Below are 26,450 nucleotides of genomic sequence, written 5' to 3'. Positions count from 1 at the left end.
CCCTGGGTACCCACATCCACAACCCACAGTGGGTGCCGGATACCCATGACATTGCCTAGCTGTCATCTGCTCAAAATGTCAAAGTGAGCTGCATCCTGTGTAGTTAGAGTAACATACCATCGTGCCATGTCTGCCCCAGTAAAAGCTTCTTCATCTTCTGATATTTCAGGCTCCCTGATCATCTGAGAGGTCACCGTCATCTAAAAAGTCTCTTAAACCTTACACGATCATTGCCTTTGTGACCGAGTAGTCACCAATGTAGTCTGCTGGATCACCCAGCTCAAAACCAGGAGTGCTAGCCATGTCATTGAGAAGACAATGTAGCTCAATGATGGAGTTAGATTGAGCTTCAGGTACAATTGAACCATTCCCACAATGCTGCTGTCCTCTCGAATGATATTTGACTGCATCTTGATGTGACCAGGTCCTCTCATGCTTCTGCACTACTCGCCGATCATGGGGCCTATTGTCCTGACAAAGGTTGCAGACCCATTTGTTCGCCTTAGCAGGTGTCCAAACTAGCAAAAATTAGATCCTAGCTATTAGTTGTGAGCTTATCTAGATCACTGTGTACCATCAAGGTGGGATAATTCTCCATCAGGCATAGTAGGTTGAGCAATGGGCCTGTTGATGAAGCGATTATTACACTGAGGATAAGCAGAACAACTGTGCAAGGATATCTGTAAGACACCCTACATATAAAGTACTTACAAGGCAGAACTGTAGAACAATATTGTTTCCAGTATGTGCTGCTTTCGGCCATAGTGTGGTGACTGAATGAGGCTGTTGATCCAATGATTATTGTGCTGAGAGTGTATGGAGAGACTGCCGAAGGATAACTCAAGGATGCCCTCCGCAGATAGTGCCTATGGGGTGCGGCCCTTGTTTGGTGTTGTTCCCAGGATAAATCGCTTATGGCTGATGGACCAAACAGTTTGAACCTGAGGTTAAACTCGCAATGAGCCTGAGGCCTATACTCGGCGGCTGCCGGACAACTCAACATTGGCACTTCATTTTTGTTTATGCTTATCTGACGGATCTTGTCCTAATTCAGTACTCAGTCTTTATTCAAAACGGAATGGTGCGCAAAATTTATATATATACTGAGCGTGAAAAGGACCAGTTTAACCACAGGTTCAACTAACTTCTTACTGTGTAGGTATGCATGGTAACCATTACATACTTACCAGTTTCGCAAAATGACACATTATGTGTTCAACATTCTCCATCTCCAGCACTACAGCCTAGGCCTGATAGGTGGGCCCCTCCTACACATTTGTAGGTTCTTACACTGAGAGAAGTTCAGGTCTAGCTTATACTATATACCAAGTTGATTTAAGTTATGGTAAGAAATTTCATGTTTTTCCTAATAGCCAAGCAGGCAGCATGGGCATCAAAGAAATACCATGGTCATTGAGTGTTGCCTGAAACAATAATGAGAGATTCGATTGAGCCTCATGGAGGCAGGTTTACTAGGTTCGCAAATAGATGGAAGCATTACATTTACAAATCGAAATGTAGCATCACAAAATGTTACAATAATGTCACGTCATGTGATTCATTGTATTTGATTGCATTTGATTCGGAGGTCTAAGTACTATTAAGTTATGTAGACCTGAACTTCTCTCGGTGTAAGAACCTACAAACGTGTAGGAGGGGCCCACCTATCAGGCCTAGGCTGTAGTGCCGGAGATGGAGAATGTTGAACGCATAATGTGTCATTTTGCGAAACTGGTAAGTATGTAATGGTTACCGTGCATACCTATCATATGAGGTTGCTAACTCTGCGCATTACGTTCATTCAGGTGCCGGGTAATGCAGCCCGCCGGAATGGCTAGCTTGCCATGATGTCAAGTTCGTCGTACCTTGCACCGGACCTGAACTCTCACTCGGTCCGACGGTTTTTCTTTATACCCACCCACCACCCCCTTTCAATCGAGACAACCCTATATAATGTACAGTGTTCAAACGACTCACTTCAATTCAATCACAACCAACAAATCATCACTCCTATTGAACACACAATCATGGTTTTCTATGCATATGTAAAACAGGTACGTCTGAGATTCAATTCATTCCTCAACGTGTGCAATGTCGTGCTAAATTGCCATTCAGGTCACAGACAACTCGACCTATCGATATGTGATCATCTTCGCTAGCCGCGCAGTTGCCGATGAGTGGTGGCGTGCCGTGTCCACTTCCACTGTCTCTAGCTTCGTGAACAGTGTTCAGCGTGTCAATGCCCAGTTCTACACCCATAACGTGAACCTGGCCAATGCCGCTAACTCCCTCACCACGAATGGGGTTGCGACCCAATTCCTTGGCAAGGTGTTTTTCACTTTGCTGAACGACTTGGGTGGTCGCGGGTCGAGCATTATCCCCCCGCTTGATCACTTTGCAGATCATATTAGCGGGAACTCGTGAGTTAGTTCCTTGCAGGACGTTTTACATTTTGCTGATAGCAGCCCTACCAAGTTTCTTCATCCGTTCTAAGGTCGCTCCTCACGACTATTGGTACTTTCCCAAATATAATGCGACGAACGCGGTCTATGTGTCGCGCACTGAACGCACTCGCTTCACCATTAGTCGCACCGACAGTGGTACTGCAGGGACCGTCATAATTGGCTCTGACAAGATCGCCATCACATTGACCACTGCCAATTTGTCCATTAATGTCGACACTGTCACTGGTCAAGTAATTCTTTCACCTGCCCCTCAGTCGGGTTTGACGTTTAGTGCCCTTTTGGGCAACTTCACCGTGGGGCCTTCCTTGATGAAGAGTGGTGAGAGCGTGAAGGAGCTCCTCTACACAGAACATGGGGAAGAGTGGGAACTCGCTTGAATTGTTATCATTTGACACAAAGTTGCCTTGTACTAGTACTACTATAGTCTGCCCTAGAGAGGACGAAGGAAGGCATCTGTTCCTGTACTATTATAACACTAGGAAGCGATTGTATTTTTTGTTGAACGCCTGCAACCACGTGTACCACTACATGACTTGGAGATGTACGTGATGTTTGCATTGCATAAAAACCGTTTGATCACGGGTACCGTACGAGATCGCGTTTGATAATGGCATAAAATGGATTAAGTATAAAGCGGCTTACCATCCCGCAACTTGAAGTCAGGCGGCCATCAAAAGACCATCAGTACTAGTTATTTTCTTTGAGCTTTGACTAGCACAAAAACCATAAAAAATGCTCATACAATATGACCTGAAGCATAGTGAGGAACAACTATATCCACGAAAAGTCCTTTCATTGCAACGCATCCGCAACCATCGCAAGTAGCTCCTTCGTGCTCTTCCCAACGTTCTTGTCATCCTTCGCTATGACCTGCCAAACAGGCCCGTGATGCGGCTCAGCAGCAACGCACTGCCTAATAACCTCCTCCATATATTCCTGTAGAACTCAATTAGTAAGCATCTCAGGTGCATGACAATCGACGCACGGGAGTGCCATGCTGGCGCTCGAACTTAAGCCACCACCCCCAATGGTCTCCGATATCCTTATCCTGTTCTGTAGCCACACTCCTCGAGAACCACTGTCTCGCCTTCTCAATCTTCCTTTCCGTCCAGAACAAACGCGCAACTGTACATGTGATCAGTGGATTATCCTTGCTTTTCTTCAGTGCATCAACAGAGCGGCTTTTTCTGGTCGGCCGTGGTTCAGCCCATATAGACATCGACCATAGGAGACCGGACGATGGGCATTCCTGTAGGCCACGGGCGAGCATCGCTTTTGCTTGTGCAGCTCCACCGGATCGCTCTTCCACACCAACAGACTCTGCCCACAAGATTTCGTTTGCCGGATTGACGAGCCGTCCCTTCTCTAGCAATGCGCGAGCTTTGATGCTCTTTCCATCAAGCTCCTCCAGCTTGCTCGCAAGCACCCATAACGTGATCTCCTTCGGGCAAGCCTTGAGGCCTGCAGCGTATGAGGCACGCGCAGTGGAGTACTGCTTTTCCATCTGGCGGATCTGCCCTTGGATCATGTACAGTTTGGCAAACTTAGGGAATTTAGATAGGGCGGTGGAGACAGTTTCAAGTGCTGCAGCGTACTGCCCTTGCTGACGCTCGAATACAGCAGATTTCATCCAGATCTGAAAGGTTACAGTCAGATCGGTCGTGAATTGGATATTGGGATGAGATACTCACCCGTTCAGTATCTGCAACTGTCCGTGCACGCACGAGTAGCTCCCTTGCGACACCCAGTTCACCATTTTCGGCCTCGAGCTTAACCGCGGCAAGCCAAATTTGTTCGCTTTCGGGATTAGCGATAAAAGCTTTTTCGAGGACCTCACGTGCCGCTGGCACGTCTCCAGCCAGCCACTTTTCTTTGGCTGACATGAGCCAGAGAACTTCTGCCTGCGGGCAATAGTGCACTGCCTGAGAGAGAACTCCATCGAGCGATTCCCTAGAAAAAGTTTAGTACAAGATATATATTCCGCAAAAAAATATCTTACTTAGTGCCGTGCGCCTTCTCCAAATCTGCAGCCTTTCTCCAGAGGTTCCGCTGATCCGGAAAGACTTTGAGCGCATACGCAAGCACGGCCCTCGCAGTCCCGACCATGCCCCTCGCCTCCGCACTCTCTGCATCGCTAACCCATGTATCCAACCTGTCCTCTTCCTCGACCTCCATACTCACTGTAGCCTTAATGATTGCCTCGCACGTACGCGGGCTGCCGTCGCTCTCACATCGCTCCGCCTCCTTTAGCCACTGCTCGCGCGTGAGTAACACTTGGTGCTGCCGGAGCTGCCGGACGCCAAGCTCGATTGTCTTGTCCACCAGCTCGAGCTCCTTGTTTCTGGTTTCTGTGGTCTTGTCGGGGTCGTCGCCCGTGGCCCCTTGCTCGAGCAGGCGTCCAGCAGCAATCCAAATCTCGTGCGACGTAGGGACAGACTTGCGGGCCTTGTTGAGAACGGCTTTGGCGCGCTCAGGAGTTTCGAGACGGGCAAGAGCGAGCCAGAGCTCGACGGAAAGTGGTATCACCTCCACGGCGCGGGAGAGGAGTATGCGGGCGTCTGTAGCTGATTCCTCGAGATTGACAGTTTCCTTCCATAACCGAACAGAATTGGGAATATTCTCGAGTGCTGCATGTCATGTAAGTAAATCGTGGTGGACTGGATGAAAAATTGTGTACCTTTACGCAAGACACGTTTCTTCGATTTAGCATCTTGTTCAAGGTCGGCTGCTGCAAGCCAGATCTTGACGCTCTGACCGACATGTTGAACAGCATTGGCAAGAATGACTTTTGCATCGTCATTATTCTGAAAGGGATATCAGCAACAATACAGAGCGTGCCATGGTTCACGTACATGTAACCGTGCTGCCTCAAGCCATACGTCATCACTCTTTGGACACTGTTCACAACCTGCTTTTATGAGTTTCCTTGCAGCAACCATACGTCCAGCGTGTTCCTCCAGACATGCAGCTGCAATCCAACCAGGAGCATGTTTAGGATTCGACTTGACGAGCGAGTCAAACAGCATGCGGGCACGCTTGATGTCGCCGATTTCAGCTTCAGTCTTGAGAACAACGCTATTGAGTGATGTGAGGTATCCCTTGGGATCAACAGAGGTAGCAGAACCAGATGTAGTGGCTGTCCCAGAAATCTACGATACAATGAGTATGATGCAATAAGTACCTATGATAAATAGAGAAGACGTACCTGATCGAGCTTCAAGGACAAGATCTTATCACGAGCTTGGCCAATTTCGACGAAATTGGTCATGGTACCGGTGTCTGCAGGAGTCTCAAAGCCATTGGCTTGCTGTTGTCGAGTGTCCAAGGAATTCTCATATTCAGACTTGGATCGGTCACCGACGATGATGCTGTCAGGAACGGCGAAAGTCCTTTCGTCTTTTCGCCGCTTCTTCCTTGTAAGATTGCCAACTTCTGGTATGCTTTCCCACTCCTGGTCGGTGACGACAGACAAACCACGCTTCAGGTCAGCGAATTGTTGCTGAATCTTGGGGCGTTCAGCTCGATGTTTTGCAAGCTCGGCGTTCTCTCTCGCCTCCCTGGATAGAAGAACAAAGTGAAGCAGCTGAACACAATAAAATGACATAACTAACCAGAAAGCACACACCTGCGTGCCCGACGCCGTGAGTCCATCTTCTGATCAACATCATCATATATTTTGTCAGCTTCCTCATCATCCTGTTCATAAGTTGTGCCAGCAAATAGGCCATATTCATTGTCGGGGTCTTGGAATTGTTCTGGATCAATTTCGGGCTCCTCACCACGCCTAGCTTGGGCCTCGCTGTACAAAGGATGAGTGAAATCTTCCACGGAGAAATATTCGAACGCACGCAATAACTTCCGCAGATGGACCCTCTCTGGCAGGTCCAATGTCTGAACGAGTTGTGAATCCAGAAGCGCTGTCGTTGCGTTAGGTCGGGGCATGCATTGATATACGAGACACTAACCCTCGACCGAGACCAGCAACATATGATGCCGGAGCCGGCATCGACAAGAACGCAAGTTTGTTTTTATTTGATGCCATAGTGGTCGATCACAACAGAGTGTCGATGGGGCACGTTTGGGGCACGTCGTCCGAGTCGTCGTTGATGAAGCAGGAAATGCGTGATGACTAAGCAACTTACTGAATAATAAAGATTTGTTCTCCTAATACATGTTTATCGCGTAAGCCATTATGCGTCTATCATATCTACCCTAGCTAACCTCCGTCTGCAGGTCGCCATCAAAAGGTAAGTTCACCACGAACGGCGGTACATAAATATTTCCTTGAAGAATCGACTTGGCGAAGTGTCAGCGTGCAGGGCGGCCCAAGCGACAAAAAGGACTCCTAGCTGGTACACTTCCTGACGTTACATTCAAAGCGATCCGTTCCAACATGTACGATAAGCCACGATGAAAGTACTTAAAGCATAGTTTGTATTAGTAAATAGTACATGAATATATCGAGATAAGAAATAGAGATAAAGTTGTTGGGTACGAGAAACGATACTCGACGCTTGCTTCAACAAGTATGGTCGTCGATGAACCATTGTCCGTAGACACCCCAAATCTAATGGTATGTCAGCTGACTGAGACATAAAGGAAGCCAAAATACACATACAGTATTCACGCACGAGTTTGCGCCAGTGAATTCCCGGTCTAGGAAACGAGTAGGGGTTGTTGCACAAAACTCCTTATAGTCTGCTAGGAACGGCAAGTTCTCGAGACGTTGCTCGATGTGCTGTAAGAATGATCAAATTAAGTCCTAGAAAGTAGTGCATCCACTCTTACTCTCTTCTTCGAGCCTCTAGCGGAACAGCCCTTCAGGGTCGAGTGGTTAGTATGAATAAAAAATAATATCTTCAGCTTACCATGTCTTTATATCCACTCCAGTAGGTGACGCAGTCGGGTTCGTCATGATTGATGGCAAAATGTCCAATCACCGTGCCTGAACGCTATACAAAGTCAAAATTTATTATCAGGACTAGTGGAAAAGGTCGACCAACATCTTCGCATCTGGAAGGCCAGTGAGGCCGGCCATGAACAAACATCGGAGTAGCTTTGCAGATTTCCATCCTATGACGGCTCCAACGAGACGCGTTGAGCTCTGCTACGTACTCCTTTGTTGCATAAGTGGTGCAGGAATGAGATTCGATATTGGTCCAAGCAAACTCATTGAGGGGAGCGAATGAGAAGAAAACGATGGCAAACACTCCAAAAATGATTACGGCTCCAAGAATTGTAAAGAAGCAACATCCTGGGTCATTGTTCCGTCGTCTTCCTGTTGGAAGGAGAGGATCAACTTCGTTGTACCTAAAGATAGGTATCAGTAGCTGCATCCTTATTTCGTGCGCTGCACATCATGCCTTGAATGAATTCTAGCAGTCACCTCTATCAAGTCCTGAAAGGATTGCGTACAGAATGAAAGCTTACACGGTCCTAGAATCGGGAATCATTGGTACTACAATGTGCATCGGGGACTGGCAATTTACATGATGCCTGTGGCAATCATGACCATGTGTGTGCCCTTGCGGAGTGCAGTGAGTATGGTCGTGTTGGGATGTTTGTGGCATTGAAGCATGAGGCTGGTACGCTGGAGGAGGGTGACTGAAATCACTAAAGTTTGAAACGTAAACGCAAGGAGCTCAACTATCACAGCAGCCTTGTAATCTCACCTGGTATGATGTGACATCGTATCTCTGAGATAGCTGAGGTATGTAAGAAACGCCGGTGGGCTGCATTGCTGCGTCGATGCGGTAAGACCAAAAAGGCAATTAAGGCAAGATCCGGAAAGGCAGTGCGGGCGATTATCGATGTTTGATCGATGTGCTCTGTTTCTGAGCCTCACAGGATTCCTACTGCATTTACAGTAGGCATTGAGATTGTTGAAAAATGCCACCCAACCACTTTGTTTAGTCCCCCGATTCAGCTGAGCAGCACCACCGCGTACAGCGCGAATCATAAATATATCCAAGGCCTATTGAGAAGCTATGGTCTAATATAAATTAAGTGGAAGCAGATTGTAACAAAGATGAGTAGCGGGACCCTAGAATGCATATAAGAGCTATTTGTGTGTAGACATAAGATCTAAGTCGTGAGTGATTGGTTGTCTAAAATGAATTGCTAGTAATGAGTCGTGGCGAGACAGGAAAAAGAAACAGGCTTCAAGGCGAACTGATCTACCGATGACGTATGTCACAGGCTCACAGTAATCCCGGTACAAACCAGAACTTCACTTCCGCAGCATATGCATCCCACTCTGATGCAGATAGTTTACGGAGCTCACCGTCCTCTGCGTACGCACGGCTCACGCCTACGGACAACGCCCAAGCCCACCACGTAGCCCCTAACAATGCGGAGCTGACAGGTCCGAGGATGCCGCATTCATTTGCCCAGCTCCCGGGAGTTAAATGCGAGAAGGCAATTCCCGCAACAAGCAACAAGGAGCCCGTGTAGGCTGGGTGCCGGACATATTTGTAAAATCCAGATGTCACGAGCTTGTGCTCAGGGTACATGGTGAGATCGAAGGTGAACAAGTGACCGAGTTCATGGAAACAGCGCACGCGGATAAACATCCCGAGAGCAGCCATCATGACCCCGAGCAAGAACACGGGAGTGACTAAATGTTGTGTGCGACGTGCAGGACAGAATACCGAGTCAACGTGGCTTGATAGCTGCGTTGAGAACAACGGTCCACAAAAATAGTGGAATGTCGAAATCACTTCATATGCAGCGCTCAGCCATAGAATTATGGTGTGGGCCTGAATAAAATACAAAATTCTAATCAGATACAAAAGCTACAATAACACCAGCTTACCTTGAAGATCAATGGAGCTATTTGCAAGACGGATGCCTCTTCAGTGTGATAGCGCCATTTTGTTGGCGTTTTATTGGGTGGAGTAAATGCAATCTGGTTGCAGAATGCTTGCACCAGGACAAGGGAAGAGCGCAGAAAAAGAGACATTACAAGTTATGCTGCGTAACGAGTGAACGTATATCAAATGCCTTTTATATTGGAGAAACGAATACCCAGTACGGCTCAACAGGGATGAACCATACATTCACGGGGGGTTAGCCGGCAAAGTGTATCAACCAAAATTCAAAACCAACCAGGGGTTCGTGTCGAGAGCCATCAAGCCGAAGATGTGCGAATTTCCAGTGCTGCGGCGTGTTGCGCTATAAACCTTATCTAGATCGTATACATATGGAGAAGCTCAAAGGACCTGCGAACACTCCATTGAAATTGATTATGCTGAAGAAAAGTTTCTGCCTGTCATATTTGTGTCCGCGGAAGGTGGGCAGTTGAAACGTGTGCCATATCTCGTTTGGGGTGACAGCGCACAATGAGATCGCCCTCGGGGGTATGGTACGACCAGTGGCAAGCCCAAAGTACCAACTAGCAATGATATGATTTATGGACCGTCTCCAACAGCCTAGAGCAGGTCCGGGAGCCGGGTGAAAACCTGTACTAGATCTTGTTTCATTCGCATGCCAAAGAGATTTGATTAAACGTACCGATGGGTCCATCAACGAAAGCACACTTAGCAATTGGTATTGTTCCTCCGTCGACTCGGAACGTTGTCACAAGCCGTTCATGAACTGCTAAAATCGTGATTATGTAATTAACAATCTGAGTCTGAAGTCGACTTCGGAACTGATCCGATCTGTTCCAGCACTGACTTCGACCAGGACCGATACCACAAGATTATCGATTATCTTGAGCACGAGTCCTTGCGCACGAGCTACGAGAGATTGCATATTGATATATCCAATGGCAGACTCAAACTGGTATCCCTCTTCATGGAAATCGAGGTCAGCTGCTCAGGTGGGAATGCCATCGTTCAGGTTCAGGCTCAATCGATGATGAATCATGAAACGTTTGATTTACATATCAGATGGTAGATTACCCTGACCAACAACATCTCCAAAGGTCTGTTGTACACGTGCAGTTCAATACGCATCCGTAATTTACTCCTTCAATTAATCAGAGTCTTGACAAAAATCAATGCTTTACCCCCTCTCGTAACGCCCGCAGAAGTCGGTGTTTAGTATTTTTATCTGCTGTTGTTCATTACCGTGATTGTATTATAGATTGAGCGCCTTCGCTTTCAGATAACTGCTGTGCAGCGGAACGAGGCCTTCTTGCTCCATGCAGGAGATTGCGCAGAAAGTTTTGACGCGTGTACTCAAGTGAGCTATTTCATTCTCAATACAGCCTTCTAAAGCATTTGGAAGCAAAACATATCAGCAAAGATCGGGTTGATCCTTTCGTTTTCTCTCATACTTATTTGGGGTGGACGTCTCCCAGTGGTGCGTTGAAGATGCATGCTATAACGCATGATTAGTTTGCCTGTGCGCATATTCTCACAACGGGCTTTCGTGATTTAGGTACGCATCGGACGCATTGCTGGGCAATATGCCAAGCCCAGGAGCAGCGGAACAGAAACGATTGACAATAGAGAGGTTTTGAGTTTCCGGTGCGCAGTGGCTAATTCAGACATCGAGTCAGACATCATCTAACTCCAACTTGAATTCACATTGCAGTGGTGATAACGTCAATGGGTAGCGACAACAGAAGAATCCATTTTGATTGACAACTAAACTTTTAGCAGGCTTGATCCTAATGATCGAACCCCAGATCCTGAGAGGCTCCTTAGGTTTGTGCTTCACTACCCCATTATAATCGACATTGAACAGCCTTCCTCATATCAGTGCCTACTTTCACTCCACAGCTACCCTCAATTACGTTCGTGGGCTTCTCACATCCGGATTTGCTTCATTGCATCACCCGCGGGACTGGTCGCTCTCACATGTCCGTTCACCGGCGTTACGGTCAGTGTATCCTCTCACATGCTCTTACATGCTCTCACATCCCTGATTTCGGGCATTGTATTTACCGCAGGAGCGAGTTTGAAAAAATCACTCGAGGTCTTTCTGATGCGCTCGACTTCAGCCACACGATAGGCGCTGACTCAGGTAGGGAAAGTGTGCCCTTTGACCAGGGTGGTGGTCGAGGTGTTCTGGGCGAGATTGATTTCTACACGAGGTCAGCTCCCTAATGACATGACATAGTGTGGCGGATCAAATTCATGGTATTTGAAACTGCAGCCACGAAGGATTAATGCTGGACTGGGAGCAAGCAATGACACGGGAAGTTAATGTCGCTGGGTCAGGGCCGTCTCCGCAGGAAAAGGGCTTCTACAATACTTCTGCCCACTTTATATGGGTTGGCGACCGTACAAGACAACTTGATGGCGCCCATATCGAATATTTCCGAGGCATCCGCAATCCCATCGGCATCAAGGTCGGACCTTCATTAGAAAATGCGGAGCTAATCAGGCTCCTACAAAGTACGTATGATTCTGGGAGTACGTCTCACAGAACGTACTCATCGCATGCCTCTTTAAAGTCGTGAATCCAAACAAAGAGAGTGGTCGCGTGACACTCATCACCAGATACGGAGCGGGAAAAGTGCGTTCATTCTCGACTGTTTTCGACAACCTTTGACCAAGCTATCAAGATCGGGGATCACCTCCCTGGCCACATTGAAGCCGTTAAGCACTCTCAACACCCGGTCGCATGGGTATGTGATCCCATGCACGGAAAGTATGTTTACATCCTCGATGACGTGAAACGTGAGCGCTAAGCCATTCCAAGCACACTTACTTCCAGCAGCGGCTTCAAAACACGTAATTTTGGGACTGTCATCAGCGAGCTGACTTCCTGCATCAGTATCCACGCTGCATGTGGGTCTCGGCTTGGCGGAGTCAGTCTTGAGTTCACAGGCGAGCTTAATGACGAAGGCTTCAGCGTGACAGAGTGTCTTGGAGGAAGCATGGAGCTCAGCGAGGAACAGCTGGGGCTCAGATACCAGGTATGCCAGACCACGTTCGTATTCGATTGCTGTTCTAACCCTCAACCTCAACAAAGTCATTCTGTGACCCCCGACTCAATTTCGAGCAATCGCTTGGTATGGCGAGCTAAATTTAAGTCCAGAATTACTTTCAGTTGACACATTTGACAGACGTTGCCTTTCTTATATCGAACTACTTCAAGGAGGAAAGACTCGGTGATAAAGGAGAAAACAGTATATATGCCGCCCTTGGAGGAAGAAGAACAATTTGATAGAAATATGATGAAAGATGTTAAGTCTATCTCGCAAGATGCTGTACAGCTGTATATATCCGTGATACAGCAACAACAATACAGTGGGTGAAAATGATGGCTGTAGAAGGGTACTATGAGAGATCGAAGCCAGCGCCAGAGGAGATTGCCTGTAGGAGCTTGTCACGAAGCTTTTTTTCGCTTGTATACCTGGGCAGCTGATTGTAACAAGTCAGTCACGCTATATATGTCAGCACAAAGTCATTCTACCTTTAGGAGGTTCACGCAGGTGCTCGAAGTTGGTAATCGGTGCTCGTCACTCCCTGCATCACGTATGGCAAAGAGAGGGTTTAGCTGCTTAAAGCCTCTGGAGAATAATGAGCGCCTGCAACGGCAAGTAACAAGAAGAAATGGTGGAGGCTATAAACTCACAGAAGTGGCGGTCGACTGCAGCTTGTGACAAATCTCAAGAACAACCGTCGTTGTTCCTGATCGAAATCCTCCAAAACCTACAGATGAAAGTTACGATCGATAATACATTTGCAGTCTATGAAAATACTGACCTTCCAGAAAGTCTGTATAGTGGGTTCGTCATTATCATATAAACCCCCATATTGGGTATGTGTTCTCAAGTCCTGCACATCCACAGGTGCGTTCACGCCACCTAGCAATATCTGAAGTTCCTGCTGATTGAACATTCTAGAAAGAGCTATATCAACAATCCAGGCCGAGTTAATTTGATCCCAACACACCGAAGCCATTTAGGGTCTATCATATCAGAAAGACCCTCAAAGAATGCCTCGCTCTGGAGCTTGATCTGCTTGCTCAATCTGTAGTGAGAAGTGAGGTAGATATATTGCAGTCGATTTTCCCGGGTCACCGGGACATTGCTGCCATCTGGTATGAGGTCCACGGCTTTGGCGACCCCAAACTCTGGTAACATCCCGCGTCAGAAAGATATAATCCGGGCGCATATTTTAGTAATGACCAACCTTCGATCGCAACAGTGAAGTTCAATGCGAGATCTTCCACATCTCCAGTGTAGTTCTTGAGGAATATGAGACCCTGGTATAAATCAGGATCGAGAGAAGCAAGGTCATCCAGAAAACTTTGTTTGTCTAGCCACTTTATCGTTGATCAATGACGTGGCAGCTTGTTATCAATGATACGGCAATTACCTTGGCTAGGAAAAACCCTGCGAATGCGACCTCGACGAGGATGCCCTTATAGAGTGCCTTGCCTAGAATCCGTCCAATGAAGCGATACCAGTTCAGGTTATGCGCTGCCTCGGATATGAACGTGAGTGTGAGTATCAAAGAATAGATCTGCAAACAACATACGTTCTGTGGCGTACGAGTGGGGATTAGGGTAAATCTCATTCCTTTTAGTTTCCAGCCATAGTCCACGGTCTGTGTCAAACACTTCCTTGCACAATGAAGTAAAAAACTCCTTGAACACGCCACCGCCGTCAATTCCAGCCCTGACGAATGACCACTCATCAGTATCTGTACATTGGACAAATTTTATGCCTTATACACACTCAGGCTCTCCAAATTGATCGATAAATGTTATAGCAATTGGGGCCCTTAGATCTGCTTCGGCCAGTCTGTCGTATCCATCTTGCGCGATATGGCCTCTGCGAATGGATACATCGATCCGTCCACGTGTGTCCCTATTGCGGTTCCACTTATCGTTCTCTACGAAGCGCCGGAAAATCAAAACACGAGTCTCAAATTGGACAGCGAATGGAATATTGTTGAGGATCCCGAGCCGAGGGGAAAAGTGTGAGAGCTGTCTCTTCGTCAAGGTCCGCGGCGCGGAGGACTCATCGAGCTGCTGTTCTTCGAATCTGTGAAGATGTTAGTTAGCACAGGTTAGAGATGATAGATTCACGAGTGCGACCCACACAGCAGCATCTATGAAAGAATTCATGTCGATCTGAGAGCTTATATGCCAGTGGTTCTCAGGCATGAAAGGTTTGCGGGAGCTGAAAAACACCAAATCGGTATGAATTACTGAGCGACTGCGATGATATGCGCGGACTTACTCCCGTGCATGAATAGCTTGTAAACATTTCGTTATCTTGTCTCGTACACCTACCCAACGCAGATTCAGACCCGGCACACCACCTTCCTGGATCTTCGTCTGATCATCCCGCCAGTAAAGAGTAAATGCGATGTTAAACAGCGCACGAGAAAAGGCCACCAGTTCGTCCAAACTCAACGACGTTCGGGAGTTGGAGAAAAATTCATCATCACCCATCGTCAAGAGAGATTGAGTATAAAGCTCAGTGAGTAAGAGTAGAGGTGGCCACGCCGACGCTAGCGAGGGGTCTTGATTATAATCAGTATGATTCATTACAGGAAGCATGAAGACGAACCCATCAAGGATGACATATTTTCATTTTTCCCAAGTGGAGAGTTTCGTACATAGTCGCGGTAAATCTCGCGCACAAGCCCACCCCCTCCATATAGCAGCAACGTACTCAGTATTTTGCTCTTCCGGGTAGGACATACGATGCATAAGTTGACAAGCCATGATACAAGATCGGGAAGTGCGCCATGATCATGCTGAGCTGCCTTCAGCAAGGAATTCAAGTGCGAAGGACTTGGAAGGATCTGGAGACGCTTCTGTGTCCGAGCATCAAGCGGAGGCAGCCTTGGCGTCGGTGAAAAAGATGTAACAACTGTAACTTGTGGTTGTTCTGATTCCGAATCACCATCGTCAGCCCAAGACATTGTGGGGGCGCGGGCATCAGATACTGATGGAGGATCGAGCACATGCACAGGAAGGATGCTCAGTGAAGCGGTCATGAGCTGGAGATATGTTTTCAAAGACGAAAGAGGTAGAATCGCATATCTTGGGGAGGTAAAAGCGTACAGGTTGGCTATAAGATGCACATGGGATTGGAGAGGGATTGGAGAGACAAGTTCGGCAATAGAAGTCGACAAGACTGACAATGAAGATAGAGGAAGTTTTGCGGAAAGGGCTGTGAGTGACGAGATCGGGATTCGATTTGGGAGAAGAGGAGTTGTGAGTATATGAATGACGAGAGACTGAAAGCACTGCAAAAATGCCTCTGAAGAGCGTTCTAATGTGTTGAGCGGGCGATATATGAGTTCCACAAAGAAAGGTAGGGTTGGAGCATTCTTTGTCTCCGGCCCCTGAGAACAATATAAAAGATATAGAGAAGATGGGGCCAAGGAAACTCACAATGGTTTGTATTGAACGAGCAAGGTATTGATACAAGTCATGCCTTACAGCATATTCGGTGATGCTCACAGTGAGCTGATTACCGGAAAATCCCAATGCTTCAACAGCAAACGCTGGGTTCAAAAGAGCGCACAATACTTGAAGGCATGAGACAGCGCGTTCAGATCTGGATCAGGTTAGCTCAGTCAAGAGATTGATAATATGTATCAGAACCTTGGACGATCAGAAACAGAGCGTAGGAGTAGGAAGAAGACTTGTCGCATCAGTACAAGCCAGTGTTCTCGATCACGGCCATGGGCGAGGCTGAATAGCGAACCTAGGTGAATGATTATTTGGTGGAAGCATAGGGTCGTACAGAAGCTGCGTACCTTGAGAAAGGACCTCCACAGCCCATTTATCGAGGAAATCGGTGTCTTGTCCGATGAGGACGAGGCATCGGAGGCCAGTGAGTCCTGTAACATCTCCTGTGAACAGTTCACGAAGTTCCTGGCGGACCCTTCTGGAGTCGGTGATGCCACGCCACCAAGCCTGGATTGTAACTGCACTATCTTGTCGTTTTCGGACAGTTTCCCTCTCGATTCTTCGAGCTCTGGCCTGATTTAAGATGGCTGCTTGAGAGGTGGTGACCGAGCTCGATCCGCCAAGATTGATCTCGCGACGTCTTTCGTCCCCAAAGAGTGGTAGCATATCTTGTGGTTTTGATATGAATTTGCGTGCTTGAAGATTTGGCTGCGGAAAGTAGTTTTGCCTGTTGCTAGAGTGGAGTGACCTGGTTGGTTGGTTGGTTGTACTACGGTAAGTAGCAATAAGTATGTCGTACTATGATACTAGTAGTATGTAATTCGGATGCGGCTACGCGTTCTCAGACGAAAATGCGTGATCGTGACTGAGGTCGGAGTTCGAATCACAGAGGCGGGATCACACTTTTGCTGCGGCGAGCGCGTCAAGACTTGTCCCAGGCAAGCGCCGAATCACGGTTCTTTGCCCTCGATCACGGTTTCAACCAGGCAGGATCACACTTTTCGTGGAGCGGATCACGGTTTTGATCACGGTTTTTCGGTGGGCAGGAGAAGTCTTCTCCTTGGAGATTTCTCGGACGACGGGGCGGGCAGGTCGAACAGTAAGTGGGTCTTCTGGTCCTGCGCTGCGCTGCTGATGCTGATGCTGATTTCGACGGCATGGCAGAACCTGCTGTGAGATCTCTGATGGAGATGGAGGAGATCCTCCCCCCGCCCCGAGAGCTGTGGACAGTGGCTTCCACCTCCTGCATCAATCATCAATCACAGGTAAGTACCATATCGTCGTTCGCCTCTGGGCACACGCATTCCTTCCATGTTGATTTTGATGGTGCGCAGGGACTCACTGAGATGATGCATAATCTGATGGAGATCTCCCTCGCCCCAAGAGTTGTGGCTTCCCCCCTCTGCGTCAATTCCAGGCCCAAGTCCAACATCATCATTTGCCTCTGGACACACGCATTCCACAAACTCCTCGAGGCCTTTGAAGACGTGAATCTGGCGAAAGGAGACGCAATCTCACATTGTACTAGGACTAGTAGCAGACCGTCATTAGACACACTATTGTAGCTGGCAGGCAGAAAATGATCATCAGGGTGGGGTTCATTAATCAACTTGAGTTCGAGGCGGAAAAGAAAAGCGGGGCTCATCCTCACACAGATGATGCGTCGGCGCTAGCAGCAGGCGCTTGCGTCCGTTTCTTCTTTGGCTGAAGTTTTGAGTGGAACTGTGGGACCGACATGGAGCCACGCTGCTCGTCCAGAATTCGAACGGCTTCTGATGCGTGATTGCCGGCGTCCATCGTGGAGTTGATGTGTGCGATGAAGAACATGAATTGGGACCACTGTCGCCTCACCTGGAACAGAGTCTCAGATGTGAGAGAAAACGAAGGAACCAGAGACTGCTCACGTTGTTGTCGTTGTGTGGCCGCCAAGCCTGACGGCGCCCTTTGCGAGTCAAACGGTCCTTTGTTCCTCCCCACTCCTGCTCAATGAGCTGGAGGGGTGGCATCTGACCCACACCGTCAACAATCGTGCCCTCATGCCAAGCCGCCCAGAGTTGTTTGATGGTGTGGTATTCACCAAGGTTACGAGGATGCCAGCAGGCCCAAAGGAGGGATGGTTGCTTCACCATCTCGAAGATGGAGCTCCAGCTGCAGTTTCGAGCCGTGAACTGAGGGAACTGTGGTACAGACGCAGTGATGGGGTCACAGAAGGCCTCGGCTGACGGAATGATGAGATCGCGACCTGAATGGAAGTCGGGGGGCATTGCTGGTGAGAGTGGCAACACATGGAAGGAGCGGCTGTCTCGGACAATGGTTACTGGGTTCATATTGGGCTGCAGATGCAGTGTGGGTGTCGATTCTTCAGCAGTGCAAGCTCTGTGCTTATTAGTCTGAGACAGAGGAGGAGGATGCTGGCAGGTGTCTCCTTGTGCCATTGGTGGCCTTGAAACATCAGGACCCGCAGTGCGCATGGTGCTGCAGCCAACACTGGACGCAGCCACAGGTGAGAACCTGGCTCCGTCATAGTTCTTCGATGGGGAGAGTGGTTCTGTCCGTCGAAGAAGCCGGTTGCAGTGGGAGAGGACAGTGTTTATGGTGGTATCCGATTGGCGCTGAGAGTTTGCGAGAGACACAAAGGCGCTTTGAGTGGCAGCCTCTCCAAATGAACTGCTGATAGCAAGGTCAGATTGTGCGGTGGCCTCGAGAGCTTCCCTGGCCCTTGGCCATTGCTGAAGGAACATCTTGGCCTCACTAGACTGAATGACCTGCAGCCGTTTCAGAAGGGCAGAGTCTGGGAATGACTCGTGGATTGCAGCAATGACCTGGTATGTGAAGTACGTCATATCAGACCCAGAGACACTTTTAGTGGCTTTGGAGCTCTCACCCGCCAGAAGTAGCCACGAAGCAGCTGCAGCAACTCGAGGAAATTGATGGTGCCATAGTTGGTACCAGGTGCCTGGCGGAGATTGGCCAGGGCATCCTCGACGAAGGGAAATATTTGCATCTGTAGCTCAGCCGGGACATCAGTTGTTGCCCATGGAACACTATACTGCTCTCCGACGTAGAACCCAGCCAGGGCACAGACAGCCTGTAATTGTAGAACAAATGTCAAATTCACGTTACAGCTACAAAGATTCAGACTTACTGATTTCGGGATCTTCGCGGCATATGTCTCGCGACGTGTGTTTCCTTCCCAGTGGCCAATGGCATCAACTTCATCAGCATGTACCCTGAAGGCCGTCAGTGAATAAAGCTCTGAAGAATACACTGAAAATCACAGACCCCATGTCCTCCATCATGCTCGGCATCGTACGGCGAGCAAGATGCAGCTTTTTCTTTGATGTTATTGTCGTTGGGCCCAACATAGTGGTGTACATTTTCCGCAGAGCGTCGCCGCTTGATGGCTGTCCGACATGCTTTCCGAACATGAGTTTAACCTACAGAGCCCTCAGCACAACATCTCTGATATACTGATCAGAAAAATGACCTAACCTCGCGCCATGTGGGTGACCGCGACCAGTCCCAGCCATGAACCTTGCTCATCAGGCCCTCTTGGTCAAATTGATAATGAAGTGAGATTGCAAGGGCCCCGATTGGGCACTTCAGCGGGTCCTTGTGTGGGAGCACAAAGTTGTAGTCAGGCTCCTGCTTCTACAGGAAGGTAAAGTGAACTCGTAAATACAGTAGCACTCAGCCAATGAGATCACAGATGCTCACGCCAGGCTTCGCAACCTTGGTCTCGTGGTAGAGTGAAAGAACACCAAAAAAGAACTGCCCGCTCCCGCTTCTCCTCCCATCTGCTGTCGTGTAGTCCGGAACAAAGACTTTGTATGGTTGGATGCAGGATAGTGGAAGGTTGACAAGCTCATCACCCCGGTTCAATGTGGTGCATTGCCATGTCCAACACTGATGAGCCTTGATGATAGATGGCACTGAGGAAGCCAAAGATGGGTGGTGATCTTGTGCGAGCACGACAGAGGGACTTACATTGAGTGAGGGTTGTGAAGACAGACTTCTTGACTTGCTCAAAATGTTCAGGAAATAGGTGGGAGTCCAGTATTGTGTTCTCCGTGACATCAAAGTCTTCACGCCTAGAAATGAATGTTGAAAGTCAGTAGAGAGGTCAGCTAGGAGTGTGGAGAAGCTTACTCGAGGCGGAGGCGTTGTGCTTGAACCATCAGTGCTTTGTAGAAGTCCGAGATACGTGGAGTGAATGCTGGTCGTGCCTGCTCAAGAGACATGTTATCATCAACCTGGCGGCGCCGAACACGACCAAGCATTGACATTGTCTTCTTGAGGGAGCTCTTGTATTTGGTCAGCAAGGGAGCACAGCGCAGTTGATTTGAAAAGGAAACTCACCGCAGACAGAGATCCATTTGCACGATCTTGTTCACCACCGTTTCGGGTGAGCAGTTTGCGGGTGCCAGTGTACTTCAGGTACTCAATGATGTGGTGCGCATCAATGATCACATCCGGGACTTGTCCCGATGCGATTGCGGTGGTCAACCAGCGCTAGTTAGCAGAAATGTCAGAATGCAGCCACCGAAAATGATATTTGTCAAGATTTACCTTCCATATGTTGAGGACACTTTTCTCTGTATTCTGTCCACTTTTCCGGCGCGTGCTCATGATAAATTCGTCGACCTTACAAAATGACCATTAGCCGACATTGCAACTTCCAGGAAAACATGCACACTGACCCATGTTCTCGCTGTGTTGATTGCATGCATGCGCTGGCCTGGAAGCAATCAGTACAAGGCCAGACACACAAATCACGATGCTTACTGCTCGCATGAACCAGCGGTTCATCATCATCTTGACCATCAGGGACATTGGCACCAGTATCGTCGATGTCGTCTTCTATGCGGCCGCTTTCACCACCGTCGAACGCATCTTGAAATGAGCGAGCCAGCTGACTTGCATCGTGCGCAGCGAGGGTGTCAATCTCGTCAAGCTTCTGGGTAGATGCAGACTCAGATGACTGGGTGGGGGCCGTTGGGCTGCCAGGTTCGGCTGGCACAGGCACAGTGCTGATAATTGAGGGGGTAGATGATGCGAGGGCTGGATTGGGAGCGCTGCCAGGGGAGTGTGTGATGAAGGACGAGAAAAAAAGACAAGTCCACATGCACATACCTTGGGTGTGCTGCAAGCCGTGCAACAAGGTCAGCCTTCCTTCCTCGTGTGCCCAAGTTCCGCTCGCGGCACAACTGCTGGAGTTGCTTCACCGTCGATTTGGCGCTGATAAATGTCTGTCATCAGTATCAACGAGTTTCGGATGAAGGATCCACTGACCTGGTAGCACTTTCTCCTCCTCCAGATAGGCTTTGTCCAGCAGGGTTTTGAGACTCGCTGCAAGATGGCACGGTGTAGGGATTAGCTGTGTGAGTTTGTTAGTACCAGTACATACAATGAATTCCCCCTCCCCCCCTCCTCCGAAAAAAAACAAGCTCACCTCGCTGACGGCAGGATGGCCGACTTCGCACAGGTCCGAGTGCCACTGATGGCACGCTGTGATTGGCCAGCGCAAGTAAGGCAGGGTCGATAGCATTAATATTGTTGTTGTTGCGGTCGACATCCATTGCCAGTGGATGGACCATGAAGATAAATCTTGGCGTGAAACGATTTTCGCGCCAATAACACTGGAATAATGGGCTTGAGATGGAGACAGCGACGATGTCGACGACAATGACAAGGAGGTGGCGGGCGAGCAAACCAGAAGGGCGGGATTCCCTTCCCAAAAAGGACATTTCCGGTCGATTCCTGGGGAAACAGCCAGGTCACGTTTCGACCGTGATTTTGCCTGCCAATCACGCACCTAAAAGCGTGATTACCCCCCAAAACCTTCGCCTGGGGTTTCCAGTTCTTGCTTGGTCAGCAAATAAACCCTAACCCTAGAATGGGTTTTGAACTGGCTCAAAGTTGGTCACACATCGGGGGTTTCAACGTTTTGCCTCTTGCTAGATTTCAATCAAAAGCAGATCTGGACCTGATTGGACCATTCCAGACCTAGCCTAGAGCGTTCCAGAGCACTCTGGATTACCTTTCGAATATAATTTCACTGGCGGCAAAAGGTGGTAAAAATGTTAGTTTCCCGCCATGTGTCACGTTTAGATATTTACAATGAAATCACTGCATAAATGGACGCGACGGCTGTATTCATATCACTCATTACGCGCGCATACTACGAATATTGTAACCTTGCTCTTATTTCTTTTCACACTAGTTTTTTCACATATCGACGGTATTATCATATAGGACCGTGCGGCATTGAGTATGCTTTCGCCTTGGTCACAACTATTCCCAATCAGCAGTTTTCACCTAGGATTCACAACTTTTTCGCCCTCTCCTGCATCAATTGACGGGCACCATGTCATCTCAGTCCGTCTCGCAGATTCTCCTCTTGGGATACACAAAATCACACGCTCGTTGACTCACGAGGTTGTATGCCCACCACCCTCTCGGCATCCATCCTCGGACGACCCTCAGCTCGCTTGGCAGGCCAGATATCCCAAGGGTTCCTGCAGTCCAAAAACGGAAATACCTGGTGGATTTGGATTTTATCTCGGTGGGCCTAAAGAAATTGTATCCTTGTTAGAAGGCGCAAAAGAAGTAGTTTTTGGATATCGGGTGATGTTCGAGAAGGGTTGGGAGTGGGTCAAAGGAGGGAAATTGCCAGGAATATGTGCGCTCATCCCCGATCAAGCCCTGAAATGAGATATTGATACACAATTGCAGATGGTGGTATCGGCGATATCGCCTATAGATGCTCTGGTGGACGGCAGAACGACCGTTGCAAGTGCTTTGATGTTCGTCTCATGTGGAGGTAAGTAGCACGCACCCCTTTCTGACTTGTTTCCTGATTCCTGGCTAGGCGTGATGGGCAAGGAGAAATTTACGCCTATCTACCTATAAACGAAACAAATACAGATGCGCTTCTTGCGGTTCTGCCCTGCTCCAAAGCCAACCCTGATTATGGAATTTCAGTCGGGATCGGCGCATGGATCTTTGGGTCAGGTGTCTGGACAACTGTCGCACAACGTGTTCAACTTAATGATATCGGCAGAGCTGATGGTAAGGCGTGGTGATCGCTGGGGTAATACTGAATCTTGTGTCCTAGGAGAACTCCAACTCTGGATTAACGGCGAATGTGTGATCCACGCAAAGGGGCTAATTTTCCGAGAGGACGAGGCATCCCATATCAAGGGCATGCATTTTCAGACGTTTTTTGGAGGTGCGCGAATTCTTCCGTTGCTTGTTGTCTGGTAAATGCTTTTCGGTTGTAAATTGGTTTCTCATATTATTGATCAGGACACGAGTCCGATTGGGCATCACCCAAAGATCAACATGCTTGGTTTTCCGATGTCTCTGGAGCCGTCATTCGTTGATATATGTTTTCTGAACGAGTCTCGAGTTATTTCGCGCTCGTTCATACTACGTGTATACATCTCCAGTGAGGCCATATATCGACTTAGCCCCCTTTTTACTTCCTTTCATTTGAAATTTTTGTCATGACACACATACGTACACCTTTCAATTTTTTTTGAACGTGCCTTGATGTACTCCCATTGACCTCTTGGTAGATAATATATGTAGGTATCACCGGTCTTTCATTACAACAATACTGCAGCAAGTGGTTTCGACTCGGAACTGCCCCACCAGGGAAGTACATATTTACCTTATGCAATTCCTTTACCTCCACAGTGCGACCCAGTAGCAAACAGAGATAGTCTTTCTGAGGACAAAGTACACCAGCTTTCTCGTCACTGACCTCGCTCATTCCCAGCGCGAACTTGCGATATTTGTCAACTGAGCGAGAAGTCCGTATGACCACTGGAGCAAATGGGCAGTCATGAATCTAGGAGATACGATGAACCGAAAGTTCCATCATGTTGTGACTCTAACTTGCTCTCATAAACCAAACATCGTTCTTCATCTGCTCCACATCTAAGGGACCCGCGAGGCGCACGATGCAGATATTTGCATTACGATACCACCTGAACATTGAGCGTATAGCCTCATCGAGCTCCGTGCTCACTGCTGTTTATGTTGCTCATGCCAATTGGTGTCCTAGTTCCGTCGCCTTCTCTCGAAACTTCGACAAGTTTTGAAACCCATCTTTGCCGCATTCCAAGACTTCCTAGTGATTGAGACTTGTTGAGCGCATGAATGCTATCTAGACAAATTCACTCGCACCCTGCTCATCTTTTCCCAAAGCATCCTCCTCTATTTTCACTACAGGCGCGTGGCGAGTCTCTCGCAAGCCACATACGCATCATAGAAGTTCGGAGGGATCGAGCGCACGATGAAAACGTACAGACATCTTCATTGAAACGGTGGACGGTATTGGTGGGGGACTGTGATCGCTGCTTATATCCTCTTAGTTGAACAGCGTTTCAAAATCGCACCGCCTGAGGATTAGACGGTCTGCAACTCGAACGAATCTGTTCGACGGATTTCTTTCCAATTACAATAGCATTGGGCAAAGATGTGCCTGCTTGTCTCCCGCATGGTTATTGTCTAGGGTATAGAATAAAATAGCCTAGGCCTGTGAGTACAAAGATTTTAGCGTCCATTAAATTGTGTGATCACCGTGCGTTCAAGTTGGACCTTGGTGAATATGAAACGGAGCGCCATAAAGGAGGGTGTTGTGAGGGCGATAAGTTTAATATTACCGTTCTTCCCATGCTCGCCTTGACTGACCTATCCCACCACATCTCGAATCCTATCCATTGCACCAAAAATTGGGGACAGTGGTGGAATTCCACCATACGATAAATCGTTGCTAATGTCTTCGTTGTCCTTCCGGTTGTCACGTGGGGTTTTGAGCACAATATCACCTCCGTGTGTACTTGCATCAAGAGCCTTCACATGAAAACTTATCTGACTGAAGACATGACGCAGTATCCCGCACGCAAAATCATGGGGAGTAGGGTATAAGCCGACAAAAACACGGCCCTTGCTCGACATGTCGCAAGGTGTTCCAGGAACTCCTCCATCTAAGGTTCTTCTCGACGCTCTATCACACTCATCGTCTTCTCCGGGATCATCAGGGTACTGCCATGTTCTTGGAGAACATACCCTTCGTTCTTCCTTTGCGGAGGAGATGAAGACAGTATACGGACCAGATATAGATATCACCCAAGATGACATTGCTATCACGGCTGGGTGCAATATGGCATTTGTCGCGACTGTGATGTGTCTTGCTGATCCAGGAGATGAGATTATTCTGCCAGTTCCATGGTACGTTTGTCACCTCTCCCTTGTGGTCCCGCTCAAAAGACGTCGAGTAGGTATTTCAACCACCAGTATGGTAGTTTACTCACCGGGTCTGCTCTCATTTGCCTGATAACCTGCCCAGAATGAGCTTGAATCTTCTCGGCATCAAAACAGTTCCACTATATACTCGCGCTAATGAGGGCTTCCTTCCTTCAACGAGCGACTGCGAGAAGTTAATCAATCCGCGAACAAAAGCAATTGCGCTTGTGACTCCAAATAACCCAGTTCGTCCCTTGCTGGTTGACGTGCATGAACTCATCACCACCGTACAGACAGGTGCAATTTATTCTCCAGACTTGGTTTCAAAGTTCGCCGAGCTCGCACAGAAACACAAGATTGCTCTTGTCCTCGATGAGACTTACCGGGATTTTGTGGACATTATGCCCCCGCACACCCTTTTCTCTCCATTTCAAACCGAGGTGTCGAAGTCCTCTTGGTCATGGAGATTCAACGTCATCCATCTCTTCTCCTTTTCCAAGTCTTACTCCTTCCCTGGACATCGGCTGGGTTTGATTGCAGCGTCACCCGACCTCTTGAAACATATCACCACCACGCTCGACTGCCTACAAATATGTGCACCACGCCCTCCACAATTAGCTCTTGCTTCTCCAGGCTTGCTACCTATATTGCGTCAGTCAATACAAGCCAGTGCTCAATCGCTCAAAATACGCCACAATATCTTCCGCACACATCTCCCTCCCGGTTGGACGATCGGATCGCAGGGTGGTTATTTCGCCTTTGTAAGGCACCCTTTTGTTGGGATCCCTGCAATCACACTATGCCAGCGACTAGCAGAAGAACTCGGCGTTTTAGCCCTTCCCATGCAGTTCTTCTGCGATGACAGCGTCGGATTTGAACTCGAGTCACTTGGTCAGTCGAAGATGGATTGGGAGCGTTGGATCAGATTCTCAGTGGCAAATGTGAGCGATGACATGGTCAAACAAGTATGTGGGCGACTGCATGAGTGCGAGCAGCACCTCGGTTTGACAGCAGAGTAGTCCAAATTAGTTTGTGCTCACAGATTGGGCCACTTCAAGTTGTTGCCACACATTTTCGAGATGATTCTGCCGCGGCATCTTGAGGCCAGACTCTGACGGCTCAGAATGATCCGTATCTGGCTTGTTGAAAACCCGGTACCTTGCCGTGATTTGGGTATGCGTCTGAATCGCCCAAGCGCTAAGGTACCCGTATATGTACGAAATGGAGTTTGAGCGCACACACGCGAGACAGATACTTAGGTTGAGTTGGATCGGAATGGCCGCTGTAAGTCCCGGCCGAGTAGATCCTTAGCCAAGAGAATCAGTGACAGTAACGCTTAGCTCATGTTGATCATGCACATGGGTCACCAGGATGTTCCAGCTGTGTAGCTCCGCG

At 48.4% G+C, this 26,450-nt stretch overlaps 10 protein-coding genes across 10 annotated transcripts; 5 read left to right on the top strand and 5 right to left on the bottom strand.

The window, feature by feature from the left end:
- Positions 1-2,027: 2,027 nt before the first annotated feature.
- On the top strand, positions 2,028-2,842 carry F5891DRAFT_1187765 (uncharacterized protein; the record flags this gene model as incomplete). Its single annotated transcript, XM_041366897.1, has 3 exons — positions 2,028-2,054; positions 2,116-2,420; positions 2,476-2,842. 3 exons carry the CDS (start codon positions 2,028-2,030, stop codon positions 2,840-2,842), a joined length of 699 nt encoding a protein of 232 aa, XP_041226646.1.
- Positions 2,843-3,257: 415 nt separating this feature from the next.
- F5891DRAFT_1187764 (PRP1 splicing factor, N-terminal-domain-containing protein) lies at positions 3,258-6,507 on the bottom strand (the record flags this gene model as incomplete). The annotated part of the gene is made up of 10 exons (XM_041366896.1): positions 3,258-3,401; positions 3,451-4,101; positions 4,157-4,415; positions 4,465-5,092; positions 5,143-5,269; positions 5,318-5,614; positions 5,671-6,022; positions 6,091-6,264; positions 6,314-6,382; positions 6,431-6,507. The coding sequence occupies 10 exons, from the start codon at positions 6,505-6,507 to the stop codon at positions 3,258-3,260; spliced, it is 2,778 nt and encodes a 925-aa protein (XP_041226645.1).
- A 369-nt stretch (positions 6,508-6,876) lies between these two features.
- Positions 6,877-8,220, bottom strand: F5891DRAFT_1029840 (uncharacterized protein). The gene is made up of 7 exons (XM_041361550.1): positions 8,138-8,220; positions 7,896-8,078; positions 7,469-7,840; positions 7,334-7,417; positions 7,254-7,283; positions 7,084-7,203; positions 6,877-7,032 (listed from the first exon to the last, which is right to left on the bottom strand). The coding sequence occupies exons 3-7, from the start codon at positions 7,799-7,801 to the stop codon at positions 6,985-6,987; spliced, it is 615 nt and encodes a 204-aa protein (XP_041226644.1). The 5' UTR covers positions 7,802-7,840; positions 7,896-8,078; positions 8,138-8,220; the 3' UTR covers positions 6,877-6,984.
- Positions 8,221-8,392: 172 nt separating this feature from the next.
- F5891DRAFT_262298 (uncharacterized protein) lies at positions 8,393-9,660 on the bottom strand. Its single transcript, XM_041371123.1, has 2 exons — positions 9,280-9,660; positions 8,393-9,223 (listed from the first exon to the last, which is right to left on the bottom strand). Exons 1-2 carry the CDS (start codon positions 9,424-9,426, stop codon positions 8,666-8,668), a joined length of 705 nt encoding a protein of 234 aa, XP_041226643.1. The 5' UTR covers positions 9,427-9,660; the 3' UTR covers positions 8,393-8,665.
- Positions 9,661-10,233: 573 nt separating this feature from the next.
- F5891DRAFT_951068 (DAHP synthetase) lies at positions 10,234-12,587 on the top strand (the record flags this gene model as incomplete). The annotated part of the gene is made up of 16 exons (XM_041375013.1): positions 10,234-10,287; positions 10,358-10,392; positions 10,451-10,499; positions 10,554-10,652; positions 10,698-10,772; positions 10,851-10,939; positions 11,007-11,024; positions 11,075-11,119; positions 11,175-11,300; positions 11,368-11,508; positions 11,571-11,812; positions 11,872-11,933; positions 11,983-12,068; positions 12,120-12,336; positions 12,393-12,432; positions 12,487-12,587. The coding sequence occupies 16 exons, from the start codon at positions 10,234-10,236 to the stop codon at positions 12,585-12,587; spliced, it is 1,479 nt and encodes a 492-aa protein (XP_041226642.1).
- Positions 12,588-12,700: 113 nt separating this feature from the next.
- F5891DRAFT_951216 (HECT-domain-containing protein) lies at positions 12,701-16,466 on the bottom strand (the record flags this gene model as incomplete). The annotated part of the gene is made up of 15 exons (XM_041375023.1): positions 12,701-12,784; positions 12,837-12,933; positions 12,999-13,075; positions 13,130-13,265; positions 13,319-13,499; positions 13,559-13,691; positions 13,745-13,848; positions 13,907-14,046; positions 14,107-14,415; positions 14,473-14,553; positions 14,614-14,899; positions 14,947-15,730; positions 15,780-15,945; positions 15,993-16,095; positions 16,148-16,466. The coding sequence occupies 15 exons, from the start codon at positions 16,464-16,466 to the stop codon at positions 12,701-12,703; spliced, it is 3,000 nt and encodes a 999-aa protein (XP_041226641.1).
- Positions 16,467-16,645: 179 nt separating this feature from the next.
- Positions 16,646-17,409, top strand: F5891DRAFT_1029817 (uncharacterized protein). Its single transcript, XM_041361549.1, has 2 exons — positions 16,646-17,065; positions 17,135-17,409. The coding sequence occupies exons 1-2, from the start codon at positions 16,958-16,960 to the stop codon at positions 17,363-17,365; spliced, it is 339 nt and encodes a 112-aa protein (XP_041226640.1). The 5' UTR covers positions 16,646-16,957; the 3' UTR covers positions 17,366-17,409.
- A 38-nt stretch (positions 17,410-17,447) lies between these two features.
- F5891DRAFT_951008 (uncharacterized protein) lies at positions 17,448-18,064 on the bottom strand (the record flags this gene model as incomplete). Its single annotated transcript, XM_041375006.1, has 2 exons — positions 17,448-17,651; positions 17,705-18,064. 2 exons carry the CDS (start codon positions 18,062-18,064, stop codon positions 17,448-17,450), a joined length of 564 nt encoding a protein of 187 aa, XP_041226639.1.
- Positions 18,065-22,073: 4,009 nt separating this feature from the next.
- On the top strand, positions 22,074-23,185 carry F5891DRAFT_951044 (polysaccharide lyase family 14 protein; the record flags this gene model as incomplete). Its single annotated transcript, XM_041375010.1, has 5 exons — positions 22,074-22,482; positions 22,536-22,623; positions 22,672-22,871; positions 22,918-23,031; positions 23,109-23,185. The coding sequence occupies 5 exons, from the start codon at positions 22,074-22,076 to the stop codon at positions 23,183-23,185; spliced, it is 888 nt and encodes a 295-aa protein (XP_041226638.1).
- Positions 23,186-24,463: 1,278 nt separating this feature from the next.
- Positions 24,464-26,443, top strand: F5891DRAFT_261651 (pyridoxal phosphate-dependent transferase). The gene is made up of 5 exons (XM_041371122.1): positions 24,464-24,641; positions 24,702-25,040; positions 25,091-25,105; positions 25,159-25,300; positions 25,349-26,443. Exons 1-5 carry the CDS (start codon positions 24,586-24,588, stop codon positions 26,072-26,074), a joined length of 1,278 nt encoding a protein of 425 aa, XP_041226637.1. The 5' UTR covers positions 24,464-24,585; the 3' UTR covers positions 26,075-26,443.
- Positions 26,444-26,450: the final 7 nt, after the last annotated feature.

This window comes from Suillus fuscotomentosus (assembly GCF_016647785.1).
Source record: "Suillus fuscotomentosus strain FC203 chromosome Unknown F5891scaffold_23, whole genome shotgun sequence".
NCBI classification, from domain to species: domain Eukaryota; kingdom Fungi; phylum Basidiomycota; class Agaricomycetes; order Boletales; family Suillaceae; genus Suillus; species Suillus fuscotomentosus.
This window is presented reverse-complemented; position numbering and strand designations above follow the sequence as displayed.

Bases quoted from the DNA above. Each gene is read 5' to 3' on its own strand.
- F5891DRAFT_1029840 (XM_041361550.1), bottom strand. From the start codon at position 7,801: ATGCAGCTACTGATACCTATCTTTAGGTACAACGAAGTTGATCCTCTC. The intron at 7,284-7,333 runs GTAAGCTGAAGA...TCGACCCTGAAG, and splicing joins GGAGTGGATATAAAGACATG to GGCTGTTCCGCTAGAGGCTC. The intron at 7,033-7,083 runs GTATGTGTATTT...ACATACCATTAG, and splicing joins CAAACTCGTGCGTGAATACT to ATTTGGGGTGTCTACGGACA.
- F5891DRAFT_1029817 (XM_041361549.1), top strand. From the start codon at position 16,958: ATGGCAGAACCTGCTGTGAGATCTCTGATGGAGATGGAGGAGATCCTC. The intron at 17,066-17,134 runs GTAAGTACCATA...GATGGTGCGCAG, and splicing joins GCATCAATCATCAATCACAG to GGACTCACTGAGATGATGCA.
- F5891DRAFT_262298 (XM_041371123.1), bottom strand. From the start codon at position 9,426: ATGTCTCTTTTTCTGCGCTCTTCCCTTGTCCTGGTGCAAGCATTCTGC. The intron at 9,224-9,279 runs GTAAGCTGGTGT...TATTTTATTCAG, and splicing joins TAGCTCCATTGATCTTCAAG to GCCCACACCATAATTCTATG.
- F5891DRAFT_261651 (XM_041371122.1), top strand. From the start codon at position 24,586: ATGTCTTCGTTGTCCTTCCGGTTGTCACGTGGGGTTTTGAGCACAATA. The intron at 24,642-24,701 runs GTGTGTACTTGC...GACATGACGCAG, and splicing joins TTGAGCACAATATCACCTCC to TATCCCGCACGCAAAATCAT. The intron at 25,301-25,348 runs GTTCGTCCCTTG...ACCACCGTACAG, and splicing joins TTGTGACTCCAAATAACCCA to ACAGGTGCAATTTATTCTCC.